General features: G+C 48.1%; 1 protein-coding gene and 1 long non-coding RNA gene across 2 annotated transcripts in view; both read right to left on the bottom strand.

Moving 5' to 3' along the window:
• Positions 1–3,045: 3,045 nt before the first annotated feature.
• LOC144892226 (uncharacterized) lies at positions 3,046–3,641 on the bottom strand. The gene is made up of 2 exons (XR_013623442.1): positions 3,555–3,641; positions 3,046–3,206 (listed from the first exon to the last, which is right to left on the bottom strand). It is a non-coding gene; the product is annotated as an uncharacterized LOC144892226 (long non-coding RNA).
• Positions 3,642–3,869: 228 nt separating this feature from the next.
• EIF3E (eukaryotic translation initiation factor 3 subunit E) overlaps positions 3,870–19,351 on the bottom strand; it is a 40,522-nt gene continuing 25,040 nt past the window's right edge. The window contains exons 10-13 of the mRNA XM_068117501.2: positions 6,114–6,223; positions 5,724–5,826; positions 5,484–5,618; positions 3,870–4,124 (exon numbers count right to left, since the gene is read on the bottom strand). Of these exons, the coding sequence (XP_067973602.1) occupies positions 4,092–4,124; positions 5,484–5,618; positions 5,724–5,826; positions 6,114–6,223 (381 nt within the window). The 3' untranslated portion in view covers positions 3,870–4,091. The remainder of the gene's footprint in view (positions 4,125–5,483; positions 5,619–5,723; positions 5,827–6,113; positions 6,224–19,351) is intronic.

The following is a 19,351-nucleotide window of genomic DNA, read 5'->3' as shown; positions in this document are numbered from 1 at the left end:
CACTCTTTTCGGTCCTTCATCAGGCCCTGACATCCAGCTTTTTAAGCGGTTTCAGGCGGAGTGGCCGTCCATTGCCCATCACCAACCAAAAAATGGATTCACAGATCCTGATACGGCAGCTGAGTTTGCACAGAACAATGACATGATGGATGAAGCTCTGGAATTTGCTCTTGTGTGTTTGAAAGATCAGCAGCCACGAGATGATTATCGTGAACTCCTAGAACTGACTGTCATCTACATGGGAGGAATCCCACCTCGTGGAATCCGGATCATGGCTCCAGGAGCAATGCACAGAGCCAGATGGATGGCAAAAGCACTATATTCACTACAGGTGTTCATGTTTCGGTCAGAGTTCCACTTGACACTTCGAGAGGCGAGAGAACTCCGAGCCTTCAACATTTTTGTCTGCCTTGTGTATGTACAGGCTTGGTTTCGGGCTCCACAAGCTATTGAGGCTCCCCTGAATGACATTAACCTCTTCAAGAAGTTGGAAAAGTTTGAACAAATCAATCAGAAGATGGCTCAGGCAGCCTTGAAGGCACTTGGCCGCCACACGTGGTACATGAGCCCAGTACTAGTGGCATTTGCATTCTTTGACACCAGAATTGACAAAGAAAGCAAGATCAATATGATTGAAGCATTGAAAAATGACGGTGAAAACCCCTCTCCAAAGAGACCAGCTATCAAACGAGGAACCGCCCTGTCAATCGCTGGCCTCATAACAAAACACACCAAGCATTTCTTCAGCATCCTAGGGACCCCAACTGATTGGATGGATAAGGATCCTGGTTCATGGGAGCAAGAAACCAGCTTTCAGGAAGCAAAGAAAGCCGCCAGTGGCTTAGTCGTGGTGAACGACAGGGCAGAAAGGGGTGTCGCATTAATACAAGACTACAATAAGCTCCTTACAAAGGATGAAGAGCAAAAGCAAGCTCTGCTCCAAGTTGTTGCTGCTCACAGGAAGATGTACCCCGATGCCAAGAAGGCAACAGTGGTGAAACAGGCCCAGAAATAGGAGTTACATTTCTCATTATATTTGGGTTTTTTAATATTATGTGATATGGTGTCTCTTCATTTTATGAACTGAACATTTGGATTGTTATCATTGAATTTGAGTTTTCATAGCAATATAGTGCTATTTGTGCAGCTATTGTAACTTGTGTTTGCTAGAATACAAAGAAAGTGAGTGGAGGGTGGATTTTCATAAAACAAACTTCTGGTTTTGCTTTCGATCCATATATAGAAAAGTTTTGTAGACACCTTTAGTTTGAAGGCTGATGTGGCACCCCTAAATAAAATCAGATTGCTTTCATATTTGGTGTCTTTTCATTTTGGAACAAAAGGAACAACATAAAGCCATGTCCCAGTAAATATTTAAAAAAAATTATTTTGAGCACCACCCTAATATATATATATATATATATATATATATATATATATATATATATAATGGTGCAAGTGTATCGATGTCCAGCCACTAAAGGCACATTTCATGACATAACTAACAAGAGGGAGAATTGCTTTGCAATACGTGTCCCCTACTGGTCCCAATGAATGTTCTGAATCCAAGCAAAAAGGGCATAACTCCGTGAGAAATTGTCGAAACGCCCCAAAACTCAAACTTGTGCTCTACCACATCATAACAAAGACGTACCGAGTTTCAGTTGAATATGTTAAGGGGTATGGGGGAAAAAAAGGTCTGAAAAAACACAGGTGGGATGGACGGACGGACAGAGAGGAAACCTGTGGTCCCCTCCGGATAGAGGACTAATAAACAGCGTTTATCTGTGTTTGTATTCCTGTTAGAGCAAAATAAAACGAGAACATTATTCGGTAGAGCACATACCTCCACCAGGCTGAACAGTTTGTTTTGCATCCCAGTGATAGGCTGGATCTGGATTCGGACCTGAACCAAAATCTAATCGGCTTGTTCTTGTCACCAAACCAACTCATCCACCAAGTTTATTCATAACTCGTCCATAACTTTTTCAAATATGTTATATGTCGCTTTTCACACCATCTCTCAATGGTGAAGATTCACTTAAAAATTAAATAATTCTCGTATCCGAATCATATTCAGATCTTCACCAAAATCGAAACGATTAATCCTTGTCACACACCCAACCTGTCCACCAAGTTTCGTCCATAACTTTTTGAGATATCTTGTTCACAGACAGACAGGGGAGAAAACATAACCTTCATCCACCTTTGGTAGCGGAGGTAATAAATCGCATACGCGTGTTTGTGGTATCCAGGGTCAGGTCATGGTCACACAAAAATAAAGAAAGAAATAAAAATTTCCTCCGACCTTCAAGGGGCGTGAGGGTCGACTTATAATTTTCACCTAAACATGTACCACACAGTGCAAGTGGTTTACTGATCCCCGCTGCAAACGGGAATTATTAACCACAGCACAAAATATGGTGCATGCTGAAGATCCCAAGGTATCCTTCGCAGTATCACCGGCACTCTCCCCAAACTCCGACCCTAACCTGCAGGGAACACTGCATCAGCGGCACAGTTACCTCGAGTCTATAGTACCCATCCAGGAAATCAGCAGCAGAGGTAAAATATATTGAAGAACTTCTGAACTCAGTGTTTTGTGGGGAAAATGAAAAACAATTCCAAAAGCAATCTGCAACTGCAACAGAAGATTTTTTGTTTCTGAAAGCCACTATTTCAAAATCTTGAATTTTCTCAAATAAAGAACCCTGGAGGGCGATTCACAGATCCATACTGGATTTGCTGCATCGATGTGTTTTCAAAATGGTTCCAATCACTATATGGCAAAACAAACCATTAAAATATCTCAAAATAATTGTCGGTTTTCCATTGCACGTGGCACATTTGGCGACAGCCATTCACAAGATGTTTGTGGTCTGCTTTCTTAATAACCAAACTATGTCTCGTGGTTCTTCAAATGCCTTCTTCATATCACAACACAGGAGCATCAGCACAAATGTTTTGAGATCATCATCAGGATGTTGCCTGCAAGAAGCGTAGCAAAGAATGCATGATTAGATGAGTTTGGTAGCGACACAATCGCAGGAAAAAAGTAACAATTTATGTCTTCCTCCAGGTTCACAGAGCGCTGAGTCTTCGGGGTCATTGCATTGATAACAGAATGCAACAATTCTATAAGCTAACAGTTTGTGCATGCAACAATTCAATAAGCCTACAGTGGTGCACGCAACAATTCAATAAGCCTACAGTGGTGCACGCAACAATTCAATAAGCCTATAGTGCTGCAGGCAACAATTCCATAAGCCTATACTTGATGTGCGCAACAATTCCATAAGCCTATACTTGGTGCATGCAACAATTCATTAAGCCTATAATTGGTGTGCGCAACAATTCCATAAGCCTATACTTGGTGCGCGCAACAATTCCATAAGCCTATAATTGGTGTGCGCAACAATTCCATAAGCCTATACTTGGTGCACGCAACAATTCCATAAGCCTATAGTGCTGCAGGCAACAATTCCATAAGCCTATACTTGGTGCGCGCAACAATTCCATAAGCCTATAGTGCTGCAGGCAACAATTCCTTAAGCCTATACTTGGTGTGCGCAACAATTCCATAAGCCTATACTTGGTGCGCGCAACAATTCCATAAGCCTATACTTGGTGCGCGCAACAATTCCATAAGCCTATAGTGCTGCAGGCAACAATTCCTTAAGCCTATACTTGGTGCGCGCAACAATTCCATAAGCCTATACTTGGTGCGCGCAACAATTTCATAAGCCTATACTTGCTGCACGCAACAATTTCATAAGCCTATACTTGGTGCGCACAATTCCATAAGCCTATACTTGGTGCACGCAACAATTCCATAAGCCTGTATGGCAATGGAAATGATAACCCCAAGCTCCAAATCCCAACAAGTTCTTTATTTCAAACGTCCATTTTGTACAGATGTTGAAAGAGCATGAATGACTTTTTTCAAAGCGAGAAATCAGATTTTCGTGATAAAGTGATGTTTCGAGGTACAAGTGTTCGGTTGCAAGTGGAGCAAAACCCAAGGAGAGACATGGTGGATGGTTGAATTGCTTGAAGGAAAGCCAATGGACAAAACGACTGAATGGTCTTCATTAAAACACTTCATGAGAAGCCCAGCTTTGTCCCTGTGAGAAAAGGGATGGGACATGGGAAGAGAAAATCAATTTTGTAATTTCAAAATAAAAAGATAGACAGACGTTGCCTTTGAGTTGTCAAGTGTGGGTTTGATTCCCAACCCCACTGTAAACTATCATTCCGACTTCACGGGCAGGGTGTTGCTTCAATGTGTAAGAAATCCTTTGGAAAGGATGTGAAGTTGGCCTTCCTACTTTTGAGCTCTCCCTCTGAAAAAGTTTTGGACAGATTCAGAAAAAACTTGGTGGACAGATTGGGTGTGTACCAAGGACAATTAGATTAGATTTTGGTGAGAATCCGGATCTGGATCCGAGAATTTCCTATTTAAAAAAAAAAGCGATTCATCACCATGAGGAGGCCAAAACGATATATAGCAAGATATCTCAAAAAAGCTGTGGACGGATTGTGACTAATCTTGGTGGACGAGTTGGTTAGGTGTCAATTAATAAGCCGATTACATTTTGATCAAGGTCCGGATGCAGATCGGACCTATCATTTGGATACAAAACGCAAACCTCTATGGAATACTTTTGTATAGAGGATACAAAACCTCTATGCCTATGGAATACTGCTCTCCCCTCTTGTCTGGTGCTCCTGCCTCACACCTAGCCCGTCTTCACGCTGTTGAAACCAAAGCGTTCAGAATCATTGGAATCTCCCGCGATGAAGCTAACTCCAAGGGCCTTTCACTCACTCACCGCAGGCAGGTTGGTGGTCTTTCCGTCTTCTACCGACTCCTCTCTGGCCTTGCCCCCCCAGCCCTCTCTGGGCTCTGTCCCCCAAATATTCCTACAGGTCGCACAAGATCTGCCTGCAACCCTCTTATGGATAAACTGCCAAAATCAAGACTTTCTGCTCACCTTCACTCCTTCCTTCCTCTTTTCTCCCGCCTCTGGAACAAACTCCCTCACTCTCTTCAATCCCACTCCACCCTCCAGGTCTTTAAAACAGCTGTTCACCACCATCTCTTATCCTCCCCCATCCAAAACCTTGATCTTTTCTACCCCCGCTAATTTCGGTCCCCTTGTGTTTTATACCTCTCCCCCCCCCCCCCCCCTCCCCTTCCCACACCTCCTGCCCCCAAGCCCTCTCCATCCCACACTTCTCCCTGCTCTCAAATGGTGTGGTTGTGTGCTTCCCCTTCTCTCCCCATCTTGTCTTCCGCTCCCTCTTTTTGTATATTTTGTTTGTCTGGTTGATTTGTTTGTGAAATAAATGTTAGCTCTTTCACGAGCCTCGATTCAGTATACAAAAATAAATAAATCAATCAATCAATCAATAAAAAATAAAAAAAATTATACAGTCTGGCAGAGGTATGTGCTCTATCTACCACGTGCTGTTCTAGTTACCTCATTGCGATGGCTGTGTGGAAGCTTCTTCTCAATGTTGACGAGCAGCATCTGACTGCGAAAGGACAAATTTTTGGTCTTCTCTATCACTTGCTGGTACGGGGACACCGCATTGTTTCCCATCACGACGTGGCCCTGCACACACACACATGCAATCACTCACATTTGCACAAAAGCATGCAGTAGGCATTGGTGATTATAACAAACGAGGTGACGAAGGTGAGGTCGGTGGGAACGAACTAGTTTGGAGTCGATCTTAGCATCCAATCGTGCATTGCGGATGAGGTTGACAATCCATCGCTCGGCCTCCTCAGGACTCATGTTCAGCTTCTCTGCAAGCATGCTGAGGCCGAAAGTAAAGGGGGAGGGGTTAGAGCAGGACAGACGTTTTCATTGGATTTCAAATAGGATGTGGCAACATGAAGAAGAAGAAGGGTTGTTTGGTTGCAAGGGATTGTGGAAGAGATTAAAAGGATGGCAGGGTGGAGGAATGGCGCAGGAGAAGGGGTGAAGAAGGCTGAGGGGTAAGTGGATGAAGAAAAAAAATAACAGAAGAGGAGAGGAAGAGTTAGATGGACGAAGTGGACACAGCACATGTTCATGTATGGGAGTAGTGTGGGATAATTGTACCCGATGCTGATGCACTGGTGGATACGACAGAACGTCTCGAAAATGAAGAGACGTGCATTTTCAATGAAGTCGTCAAGGCAGGCAACCAAGAAGAAGTCGTTGATTAGCACCTGGCAGCACAAGGAAGCATTCGCGTCAAATTCAAAGGAAACAGCACCGACTGTGACGCATGTTGAATGTAAAAGCCGACAATCGCACAATTTAGGCCCCCGGAAGTCCAGCATGGGAAAGCTTCCTTCACATGAGCAAGAGTCTCAGCAGCACCACAGAAACAGAGGAGGCCTGGCACAACCTTCCCCCATAAATGCAATCCAGCTCTGCACAGTGGGCAACATCAGTTTAGAAACGATCCGGCTCATTCCAGGTCCATTGAGGCAAATCATAATCAGGAATTTGTATGGATGGATTGGGGAACAGGTGCGAGTTAAGAGCCTGGTCACGACCTCGTTCCCATTCCAGTTGCCACACCGTGTCGATAAGAGGTTTCTCCTGCCGAGTTTGATGCATCCTCAAAACTGGTTGTTGACTGACATCGTTGAGGTATTGGCCAGATGATGAGACGTCCTCCATTTTTAAAAGGTGTTTGTTTCAGTGTGGCTTCCTGGCGGTAAAGATGTGGTGGAGGGTACTGGACAAAACTGGTAACCAAGCCGTGTTCATTGGTTTCATCGTGCCAGTTACCATCGTTACAGTCTCACTTCGTCTTTCTGCCGTTCTAGTCATGTACCAACAGTTCTGACACAAATCAAATTCAACGACACTGGAGCAAAGACACTTGGCTACAAAAATAAATAAATGAAACATTCCTTTCATGCCCTGAAGCACATAGGAGCTGTGAGGTAGTTTCATTGGTTAAGGTTTACAATCCTGGATGGATCGTCACTCCGACACAGGGATACTCGAATGGCTTATCCCAGTATGCTGGGACTCATTTTGCCGACCTCGGAAGGACGACAGGCTGAATCAACCCACAAGGTGTTATTTCAACGGCACGACAGGGGCTCAAATTCAAGACCCTAAGATCTTAAGCCAGCCACCTTAACCATTAAGCCAACACCAGGCTTACTCAGCTACCAAGTGGCACAATAATAGCAAAGATACTCAGCTACAGAGCAGCACGACAGATAATCGTAACGTCTGTGCACGAGCACCCCAAGTTGAACCCTCCGGCACATTCGTGGGTAGGAGGGGGGAAGCAGTCCCAAATATTGATAGCTTGGTAAACCTGTTTGTCAGCACTTCAGTCCAAGATGACCCCCAAATACAACGATTGTTTCTCTTCCTTCAATTACTGGCTATTCATTCAGAGAAGTGTCGAGGTCACGTTCGTTACGAACACGGTGCAAAAAAGAAAAGAAAAAAAAGATGGTACCGTTATTGAAGGACTGGCCTTCAAGCACCATTTCTTGAGGTATGCACAACTAGTGGCCAGGTCTGAACTAAGATTTTCTTTGTTTTCAGATCGATCCATCATGGCTGAGAGATTAACTGTTGCTCAAAGAGCTTGAATTGCTGCACTGTATGAGGCTTGACAGCCGGTAATTGCAGTTCAAAGATGGTGGCGGCAAGAAAAGCCACCTTGGATCCAAAAACAATTAAAAACTGTCACCAAAAGCTTATAACAACTGGTTCAGTTGGACGTAAGAAGAGCGGGAAGAGTACCACTGTGAGATCATCAGAAAACAATGACCAGGTAGGAGGCGTGTTCAGAAGGAGCCAAAATAAGTCGATCAGACAAGCTGTGAGGGAGAGTGGAGTAAGTCATCGTGCAATTTAGGCAATTTTTAAGGACTTTTTGAAGAAGAAGAAGGAAGGGAAGAAGGACATTACCGCAACTAAAGTCGGTCAAAACTGCTTATTTGTTGCAGAATGACGTCAACCCAACTCATTGGACCCAACATCCTCCATGATACAAAGAACGGACAGACATACTTCAAAACTTTCTTCTCCCAAAAATTCAGCAATGGGACAATGCAGATGAAACGACTGCAAAGCAAGATGGTGCCGCTCTGCACTTCTCAAAGTTTGCAATTGGTTTGGTCCCCACTTTCCACACAGATGGATCGAGTGACAGGGACTGATAGAGCGGCTATGCAGGAGTACTGATTTAACCCCGTACAATATTATACTGTATACATAAATAAGAAAGTTCGTTTGTGTGTGTTCGTTTATGCATTTGGACCCTGCAGGAACCAGTGCACCCAAACTTTTCATGGCCTCCTCTTTCATCCAGAGGAAGATCGAGTGTGATGTTTGGATTAAAAAATAATAATAATAATAAAAATTCATCAGATAAATTGCCCTTCAGGCCTTCATTGGATCTAGTGCTAATACACTGCTGCGTTTTTATCCCAGGAGCGATCGAGTAATATGTATTGTGAAGATCGTATTGTTGTGGATATGAGGACTGTATATTTTTTTTGATTGTGTGCTGTATTGTTGTGATTATTGTTTATTCTGTGCCTCCTGCCTCCGGAGCTGTGTAAAGACCAAAAGGGCGTCCCATAGTCCACAAGCATACACGTCAGCCAAGTAATAGAATATACCTGTTGATAGTTATCTCTTATTCTGTGTATTAGCGTAAGGCTGTGTCTTCCATTAATTGAAATACTCCATTGCACCAGTGAAAGAGATAGATTCCCTTCCATTCCCCCCTTTCCGTCAATTGCAATTCGAAGCGCCTTCCGCATTTTGGTCGGTTTTTTCCCTTCATCCGCCATTGACCACGAGGCTCGAGTCGGGGAAGAAAGGCGTGTCTCCACCTCGTCATAGAGGGGAGGAGTGAGCCCGCCCCACTCGACCAACCATGAGCCAGGGGTTCGGCTAGAGAGGGCGGAGGAAGAGCGATCGGGGAGGGTCGCAAAGGTTGAGGGGCGGGGGCCTATATAACCCAAGGCAAGGGCGTGTCCAGGGGGAGATGCGTTTTTACAGAGGAGAGCAGAAGACAGAAAGGCCTGGAGTTGGACTTTGAGTTGGTCTGAGTTGGTTGGGAGTCGGTCGTCAAGTGCAGAGTGGTGAAGAGTCAGTCAGTAGAGGTGGTGGTCAAGTGGTTGCGTTGGTTGCGGTGAGGAGTCGGTGGTAAAGAGTGAGGGACCAAGAAAGAGAGAGAAAGAGTCCTGAAGCAAGAGAGGAAGTTGTTGGACTGGGTGGGACTAAGGAAGGAGAGAGAACCCGTCACACCAATCCCCCAAGCTCCGCGTTGGCTCCACCAAGCGTTCAGCTCCACCAAGCGTTCAGCTCCACCAAGCTCCGCGTTGGCTCCACCAAGCGTTCAGCTCCACCAAGCTCCGCGTTGGCTCCACCAAGCGATCAGCTCCACCAAGCTCCGCGTTGGCTCCACCAAGCGTTCACCTCCAGCCATCCACCTCCTGCAATTCCCTGCGTGAGTCAGTGTCTTTTGTTTGTTCTGTCCTGGGTTAATTAAGTCTGTATAAGCTAGTATTTTCCCTGTGTCACCTGCGTCTTATGTGCTTGTAAATAAACGTGACTGCTTTCTTTTTGCTTGTGTGTAAATAGTCAATAAATTCAGTCGTATTTCCAAACCTTTCTTTGCCTTCGTTTTCCTCTTTGCATTGCGTCGTTTTCGTCTTTTCCCTCATTGAGCAGCTGGGGTGCGATACGGCCAAAGTCTGGGTGAATCGGGTGAGTTTTGTTAGGTCGCGGTCTTACACCACCGCTCGGTCTATAACATCTAACCGCGATCTATAACAATTGGTGTCTGGGAGTGGAATTCGGGTCCCGAACCAAATTTTTAAAACATCTAGAAAAAAAATTTTGGTCAAAATTACGAGCTGCCGAAATTTGTTTTTTTAAAGCAAAACCCGAATTTTGAAATCGCGCCATGGCTGTTCAAGGCGACGGGATGCCGGTGGGAGAGATAGACGGGGTAGAATCGACCCAGGACTTAGGAAAAAAAATGGTGGAGGAGAGTAAAGAAGGTGTGGTTGAGGGTGTATCAGGTGCACAAAATGGCGTCCTCACGCATGTGGGTGTAGCGGCACCAAATTTTGCCGCGCCCTTTGTACCAACGGTGGAAGACATGCAATTAATTATGGCTGAAATGGAAGCCCATTTGAAGCGGAACAGTGAGCGATTGTTAAACAAATTGGGAAACCAAATGGAAGCAATAACGAACAAATTGGGAAACCAAATGGAAGCAATAACGAACAAATTGGGAAACCAAATTGAAGCAACAACGAACGGAATGAGGGCCGATAGAGAGGCACGGGAGCAGAGGGACAGAGACCGCAAGTTGGGCGAAAGGGTCCCAGGGGTGCACGAGGAGGTAACGCGAGTCGAAAAGCGCTGGTTGAGCGAAGCGGAGGAAAGCACGGGTACAATGACGGGGGTAGAAATCGCGACCCGGGGCTTGGAAAAGCCGGCGACCGATGAGGTAGAGGGAATTTTATTAAAGCCAACGGTCGTCGAGGTGAGTACAGAAAAAGCGGAAGTGGGCATTGAAATTGAAGAGATGACGGAGGTAGCCCGGGAATTGCAGGGAGAAATGGATAATGTACAAAGTCTGTGTTCAAATCATGATGAGATGCTCACTAACCAAATAAAAAGTTTGCAGGTGGCAAAGGAGGTGCGGAGACAAGGTACGGAGGTGAGTGGCAATGTATATGATGTGAGGAAAGCTTCAGTCGGCTTGGGGATTGGTTTGGATCCGGGTGTTCGTGAAAGGCCGTTGGTGAAGTGTGCGACAGGTCTGGTGTGTGAAAGAGGTGTGCGAGAAAGTCCGACTCTGGGGTGTGTGAGGAAAAAGTGTGTGCCAAGGAGTGAGGGTGCTGGCGAGAGTGAGTCGGTCGAAGCGCGTGTGCGAGGGGGTACATGGAAGCGTGGTGTGGTGAGTGTTACGGAGGAAGTAACGAGAGAGTGTACACCTGTGGTGAGTGTTACGGAGGAAGTAACGAGAGAGTGTACACCTGTGGTGAGTGTTACAGAGGATGTAACGAGAAAGTGTACGTCTGTGGTGAGTGTTACGGAGGAAGTAACGAGAGAGTGTACACCTGTGGTGAGTGTTACGGAGGAAGTAACGAGAGAGTGTACACCTGTGGTGAGTGTTACGGAGGAAGTAACGAGAGAGTGTACACCTGTGGTGAGTGTTACAGAGGATGTAACGAGGAAGTGTACGCCTGTGGTGAGTGTTACAGAGGATGTAACGGGAGGGTGTGCGCGAGAAAGGTGTGTAACGGACGGGTGCATGAGGAAAGAGTGCGTTGTCAAGAGTGGAGGTGAGAGTAGTGAGAGTGAAACGGAGCGTGAGTTGGTTGTGACAGGTGAGCGAGGATGTACACCTGGAATGGAAGGATGCACACCTGGAATGGTAGAGCGTGTGTGGGAAGGCACATTTGAGTTGGTGGTGAGGCACGTGGTTGGGTGTGCGAATGAGAGGCTTGAGAGCACACCTGTGATTGTCACAGAGGAAGTGACCGAGGAGGGGGCGCGAAGAGGTGTATTGGTGAGGTGTGCGAGCAACGAATGTGTGCCAAAGTGTTCGGTGGTCAGGTGTGTGACCAAGGCTGTGAGTGGAATGGGTGTACCTGGGTGTGTAAGGAAAGGTACGAGGAGCATGGGCACGGCTGGATGTGTGAGCAAGGAACGGGCTGCGGGGTGTAAGCGTCCAGGTGAAGCATCGACGTTAGACGGGGTAGAGTTTAGAACGACTTATAGCCGAATCGGGCCCTCGGTGCGTGCCGGGCTTCGCGTGCCGCGAGAACCAGCGGGGATCCGAACCACGGCGGTTTCGAAAGAACTGCCGTGCGCGATCCACGCTGGGCCTCGCGTGGAACGGCCGCGTCCGGGCTCCACTAGACGGAGCGGGCCGCCCGATAGGAAGGGTCGTCATGGCGACCACTTTCTATTGAGACGTGCCGGCAGGTCGAGATCGGGACATTGGATGGCTCCACGCCGAGGTGGTGCGTGGGATCTCGGCCCGGGTAAGCCCCCATCCCTGCCACGAATGCGGGACGTATCCAGCCGCTGGCACAAGAGAACCCGCGTTCATGGCTCGGCTGTACGAAGCCGAGCTTTCGAAGGAAATTGGCGCACCGAGAGGATGTAATAAGTAGACGGGTGATGGTGATAGTGATAGTGATTTAAAACGAAATTTAGAAAAGTGAATAGAATTGGCAGTAAATGGAAAATTTTTGAATTGTTGGATTTGGACGAGCGAAATTGGTAGTGAGAGACCCCCGATGTGGTGGGATGGCAAATCCACCATCCCTCACAGGTGGGGGCAAAGGAGCAATAGATTATGGGGTGTATGGCAGTGAAAACTAGCCCGGGTGGGTTAGGTTATATTGATAGGGCTCTAGAAGATGACATTAGGTGACGATAAGGGTAGTTAGTGACTGATACCTGTAGTGGGGACGCAGGTAGATTAGTGTGGATTATAATGACGTGGGAGCGCAATAGTTTAAAGGGACGACTGGGAAGCGCAAGTTTCAGAGGGGAGTAGTTAGCTGAGATGATGCCGTGTGTGTGAGGATTGAACAGGTATGATTGAACAGGTGTGATTGCACAGGTGTGCAACTGAACAGGTGTGTGGAGCAGTGTATGAGGGAGTAGTGGTGATTGTGTGTTGTGTTGACCAAATGGTCCACGAAGAGGAGGAGGGTGCAGGTGGCACCAGGTAGGATTGCACAGGTGTGCAACGACAGGTGAATGAAAGACAGGTGTATGGAATAAATGGTCTGGAGGATTGGAATGGATGGTCGTGGAGTGAGAATGGTGGAAATTGTGGAGTGGAGTGGATGGTGCGAAGGTGTGAATGGGGGAAGAGTGGACCCCCATCACGGATACCCGGGGCGGGTAGTGCAAGTGTTAGGTAGAGGGTATAGGTAAATTGTGGTTGGATATTGGCATCTGTGGTGCGGGTGACAGAATGGTATGTGAATGGGTGCATTGGTGTTGTGGAAATGGCTGGGCGTGTAGCCTGTTAGTGTGTGTAGTTGGTTGGGCGCTCCACCACTGTGAGGATGTCGGCCAGGTGAGGCCGCAGGTGGGCTCTGGGAGCCGGTAGTAGTTGTTGTGGATGGGGCCCGAGGATCCGGAGGACGGACCCGGGTAGCCCAGTGCCAGAGGGCACCATGGGGTGACAGAGCCAGGAGAAGGGCTGTCCCCAGTTAGTTAGGTTAGGGTAAGGAGCTAGGTAAGCTCGGGTGGCAACTACAGTGGTGGAGGTGTGCAGGTGGGTAGACCTGTTGGGAGAGGTACACGTCGCATCCCAGAAATTGTGCTAGAGCACCGGGAGATGAATCGGGGGAGTGAGACCCCAAATTGAGGAGCACCACAGTTTGGCCAATGGGAATTGGTTATTAGAACCCATAGTGTAAGTTGGCCAATGGATTGGCAGGGAAAGACCCCGGGTAGTGTAAAGTGTGTTAAAGTCATTTAGAGGATAGTTAGGATGAAGGATCTCCTCGCACCATCTGCATCCACTCACCTGAGGTGACAGGTACTCCACACCATGCCATGTTTTGATTATTTTTTATGATGCAAATGTTTGGATTGTGAGACGCATCATGACGTGGGTGTGACATTGTGCTTTGATGTTCCATCTCTGCCTCCTTATGAGGACTGATGATGAATTTGGTGATGGCAAATTTTGGATAGAGGGATTGTGGTGACGAATTTGGTATAGAGGAAATATGGGGAGACGTGACAGTAGTGACGAATTTGGTAATGTGTAGGTTTTGTACATATGGGGTAAGGGCAAGGGTGGGCTAGGTAACAGGGGGGTGACGTACGGTAGGGACGAGCTTTCTCACTTCGCCCTCCGTACGCATTTGGCCTTGCATTGCCTTTTTGACGTGTACCCTTGTGACCTTACCCCTCGCTCAATTGTCTTTCCCCTTTTGTCTCCCACATGACCTGTGCGCCGTTGGGCGCCGAGGGGAGCGTGCGTGGGTCGGCCATTGTGCGCCCGAAATTCCCAGAACCAGCTGTCTGCATCGATGCACCACATTATAGACCACATGCCTGTGGCCGAGCACCACTTATGGACCCCATGGGTTGGGGCATGGCCCCTCTGCTGGAACCGGCCATGAGGGCCTGAAATCTTGCTGGCGGACCTTGGCCACAGGGCACCGATGCCCCACAGGTGAACCACACTAGTCGGCCCTGTGGGCTATAAATAAAAGAAAATAAAGAAGGGCACATTGGGCACACTTTATTGCAAATAGGCCGCCAGTAAGCAAAGCAAAAGAGAATGACAACATCTGGAAGACAAATAATAATAACCAGCAGAGGGAGCCGAAGAGCAAGAGATCACCTGCAGGGTTAGGGGTTGTTGGTTTATTTTTATGGAACACTGATGAACTATGGTGACTGCACCGATTGGTGCGTGGGTGTGTATTGGTGCGTTATTGGGTGCGTTCATGGTGCGTCGATGCAGAGCAGACTGTCTCCCCCCCAGAAAGAACAATTACAGGTCCTGGGTTAGTTTTGTAAATAAAAATAGCGTCAGTGTAAATAATGCTCCCCACCGTCAGTGTTTAGTTTGAAGACCATTCCGCAATTCGGTTAACTGTGGGCGTAAGTCTGTTAGGCAGGGTGCAATGGAGCAGCGGGACACATTTATTTATGTTTTAAAACTGTCGCACTCAGGGTCAGGTTAAAAGTAGAGGGAACTACACCTACGTGTCACACTAAATAAAAGTTGTAGGCCCGGGACGTGCCTAAGAGGAGGAGGGTGCAGTGTTGTGGATATGAGGACTGTATATTTTTTTTGATTGTGTGCTGTATTGTTGTGATTATTGTTTATTCTGTGCCTCCTGCCTCCGGAGCTGTGTAAAGACCAAAAGGGCGTCCCATAGTCCACAAGCATACACGTCAGCCAAGTAATAGAATATACCTGTTGATAGTTATCTCTTATTCTGTGTATTAGCGTAAGGCTGTGTCTTCCATTAATTGAAATACTCCATTGCACCAGTGAAAGAGATAGATTCCCTTCCATTCCCCCCTTTCCGTCAATTGCAATTCGAAGCGCCTTCCGCATTTTGGTCGGTTTTTTCCCTTCATCCGCCATTGACCACGAGGCTCGAGTCGGGGAAGAAAGGCGTGTCTCCACCTCGTCATAGAGGGGAGGAGTGAGCCCGCCCCACTCGACCAACCATGAGCCAGGGGTTCGGCTAGAGAGGGCGGAGGAAGAGCGATCGGGGAGGGTCGCAAAGGTTGAGGGGCGGGGGCCTATATAACCCAAGGCAAGGGCGTGTCCAGGGGGAGATGCGTTTTTACAGAGGAGAGCAGAAGACAGAAAGGCCTGGAGTTGGACTTTGAGTTGGTCTGAGTTGGTTGGGAGTCGGTCGTCAAGTGCAGAGTGGTGAAGAGTCAGTCAGTAGAGGTGGTGGTCAAGTGGTTGCGTTGGTTGCGGTGAGGAGTCGGTGGTAAAGAGTGAGGGACCAAGAAAGAGAGAGAAAGAGTCCTGAAGCAAGAGAGGAAGTTGTTGGACTGGGTGGGACTAAGGAAGGAGAGAGAACCCGTCACACCAATCCCCCAAGCTCCGCGTTGGCTCCACCAAGCGTTCAGCTCCACCAAGCGTTCAGCTCCACCAAGCTCCGCGTTGGCTCCACCAAGCGTTCAGCTCCACCAAGTTCCGCGTTGGCTCCACCAAGCGTTCAGCTCCACCAAGCTCCGCGTTGGCTCCACCAAGCGTTCACCTCCAGCCATCCACCTCCTGCAATTCCCCGCGTGAGTCAGTGTCTTTTGTTTGTTCTGTCCTGGGTTAATTAAGTCTGTATAAGCTAGTATTTTCCCTGTGTCACCTGCGTCTTATGTGCTTGTAAATAAACGTGACTGCTTTCTTTTTGCTTGTGTGTAAATAGTCAATAAATTCAGTCGTATTTCCAAACCTTTCTTTGCCTTCGTTTTCCTCTTTGCATTGCGTCGTTTTCGTCTTTTCCCTCATTGAGCAGCTGGGGTGCGATACGGCCAAAGTCTGGGTGAATCGGGTGAGTTTTGTTAGGTCGCGGTCTTACACCACCGCTCGGTCTATAACATCTAACCGCGATCTATAACAATTGGTGTCTGGGAGTGGAATTCGGGTCCCGAACCAAATTTTTAAAACATCTAGAAAAAAAATTTTGGTCAAAATTACGAGCTGCCGAAATTTGTTTTTTTAAAGCAAAACCCGAATTTTGAAATCGCGCCATGGCTGTTCAAGGCGACGGGATGCCGGTGGGAGAGATAGACGGGGTAGAATCGACCCAGGACTTAGGAAAAAAAATGGTGGAGGAGAGTAAAGAAGGTGTGGTTGAGGGTGTATCAGGTGCACAAAATGGCGTCCTCACGCATGTGGGTGTAGCGGCACCAAATTTTGCCGCGCCCTTTGTACCAACGGTGGAAGACATGCAATTAATTATGGCTGAAATGGAAGCCCATTTGAAGCGGAACAGTGAGCGATTGTTAAACAAATTGGGAAACCAAATGGAAGCAATAACGAACAAATTGGGAAACCAAATGGAAGCAATAACGAACAAATTGGGAAACCAAATTGAAGCAACAACGAACGGAATGAGGGCCGATAGAGAGGCACGGGAGCAGAGGGACAGAGACCGCAAGTTGGGCGAAAGGGTCCCAGGGGTGCACGAGGAGGTAACGCGAGTCGAAAAGCGCTGGTTGAGCGAAGCGGAGGAAAGCACGGGTACAATGACGGGGGTAGAAATCGCGACCCGGGGCTTGGAAAAGCCGGCGACCGATGAGGTAGAGGGAATTTTATTAAAGCCAACGGTCGTCGAGGTGAGTACAGAAAAAGCGGAAGTGGGCATTGAAATTGAAGAGATGACGGAGGTAGCCCGGGAATTGCAGGGAGAAATGGATAATGTACAAAGTCTGTGTTCAAATCATGATGAGATGCTCACTAACCAAATAAAAAGTTTGCAGGTGGCAAAGGAGGTGCGGAGACAAGGTACGGAGGTGAGTGGCAATGTATATGATGTGAGGAAAGCTTCAGTCGGCTTGGGGATTGGTTTGGATCCGGGTGTTCGTGAAAGGCCGTTGGTGAAGTGTGCGACAGGTCTGGTGTGTGAAAGAGGTGTGCGAGAAAGTCCGACTCTGGGGTGTGTGAGGAAAAAGTGTGTGCCAAGGAGTGAGGGTGCTGGCGAGAGCGAGTCGGTCGAAGCGCGTGTGCGAGGGGGTACATGGAAGCGTGGTGTGGTGAGTGTTACGGAGGAAGTAACGAGAGAGTGTACACCTGTGGTGAGTGTTACGGAGGAAGTAACGAGAGAGTGTACACCTGTGGTGAGTGTTACAGAGGATGTAACGAGAAAGTGTACGTCTGTGGTGAGTGTTACGGAGGAAGTAACGAGAGAGTGTACACCTGTGGTGAGTGTTACGGAGGAAGTAACGAGAGAGTGTACACCTGTGGTGAGTGTTACGGAGGAAGTAACGAGAGAGTGTACACCTGTGGTGAGTGTTACAGAGGATGTAACGAGGAAGTGTACGCCTGTGGTGAGTGTTACAGAGGATGTAACGGGAGGGTGTGCGCGAGAAAGGTGTGTAACGGACGGGTGCATGAGGAAAGAGTGCGTTGTCAAGAGTGGAGGTGAGAGTAGTGAGAGTGAAACGGAGCGTGAGTTGGTTGTGACAGGTGAGCGAGGATGTACACCTGGAATGGAAGGATGCACACCTGGAATGGTAGAGCGTGTGTGGGAAGGCACATTTGAGTTGGTGGTGAGGCACGTGGTTGGGTGTGCGAATGAGAGGCTTGAGAGCACACCTGTGATTGTCACAGAGGAAGTGACCGAGGAGGGGGCGCGAAGAGGTGTATTGGTGAGGTGTGCGAGCAACGAATGTGTGCCAAAGTGTTCGGTGGTCAGGTGTGTGACCAAGGCTGTGAGTGGAATGGGTGTACCTGGGTGTGTAAGGAAAGGTACGAGGAGCATGGGCACGGCTGGATGTGTGAGCAAGGAACGGGCTGTGGGGTGTAAGCGTCCAGGTGAAGCATCGACGTTAGACGGGGTAGAGTTTAGAACGACTTATAGCCGAATCGGGCCCTCGGTGCGTGCCGGGCTTCGCGTGCCGCGAGAACCAGCGGGGATCCGAACCACGGCGGTTTCGAAAGAACTGCCGTGCGCGATCCACGCTGGGCCTCGCGTGGAACGGCCGCGTCCGGGCTCCACTAGACGGAGCGGGCCGCCCGATAGGAAGGGTCGTCATGGCGACCACTTTCTATTGAGACGTGCCGGCAGGTCGAGATCGGGACATTGGATGGCTCCACGCCGAGGTGGTGCGTGGGATCTCGGCCCGGGTAAGCCCCCATCCCTGCCACGAATGCGGGACGTATCCAGCCGCTGGCACAAAAGAACCCGCGTTCATGGCTCGGCTGTACGAAGCCGAGCTTTCGAAGGAAATTGGCGCACCGAGAGGATGTAATAAGTAGACGGGTGATGGTGATAGTGATAGTGATTTAAAACGAAATTTAGAAAAGTGAATAGAATTGGCAGTAAATGGAAAATTTTTGAATTGTTGGATTTGGACGAGCGAAATTGGTAGTGAGAGACCCCCGATGTGGTGGGATGGCAAATCCACCATCCCTCACAGGTGGGGGCAAAGGAGCAATAGATTATGGGGTGTATGGCAGTGAAAACTAGCCCGGGTGGGTTAGGTTATATTGATAGGGCTCTAGAAGATGACATTAGGTGACGATAAGGGTAGTTAGTGACTGATACCTGTAGTGGGGACGCAGGTAGATTAGTGTGGATTATAATGACGTGGGAGCGCAATAGTTTAAAGGGACGACTGGGAAGCGCAAGTTTCAGAGGGGAGTAGTTAGCTGAGATGATGCCGTGTGTGTGAGGATTGAACAGGTATGATTGAACAGGTGTGATTGCACAGGTGTGCAACTGAACAGGTGTGTGGAGCAGTGTATGAGGGAGTAGTGGTGATTGTGTGTTGTGTTGACCAAATGGTCCACGAAGAGGAGGAGGGTGCAGGTGGCACCAGGTAGGATTGCACAGGTGTGCAACGACAGGTGAATGAAAGACAGGTGTATGGAATAAATGGTCTGGAGGATTGGAATGGATGGTCGTGGAGTGAGAATGGTGGAAATTGTGGAGTGGAGTGGATGGTGCGAAGGTGTGAATGGGGGAAGAGTGGACCCCCATCACGGATACCCGGGGCGGGTAGTGCAAGTGTTAGGTAGAGGGTATAGGTAAATTGTGGTTGGATATTGGCATCTGTGGTGCGGGTGACAGAATGGTATGTGAATGGGTGCATTGGTGTTGTGGAAATGGCTG

Source organism: Myxine glutinosa, chromosome 5 (assembly GCF_964187855.1).
Source record: "Myxine glutinosa chromosome 5, kmMyxGlut1.1, whole genome shotgun sequence".
NCBI lineage: Eukaryota > Metazoa > Chordata > Myxini > Myxiniformes > Myxinidae > Myxine > Myxine glutinosa.
This window is presented reverse-complemented; position numbering and strand designations above follow the sequence as displayed.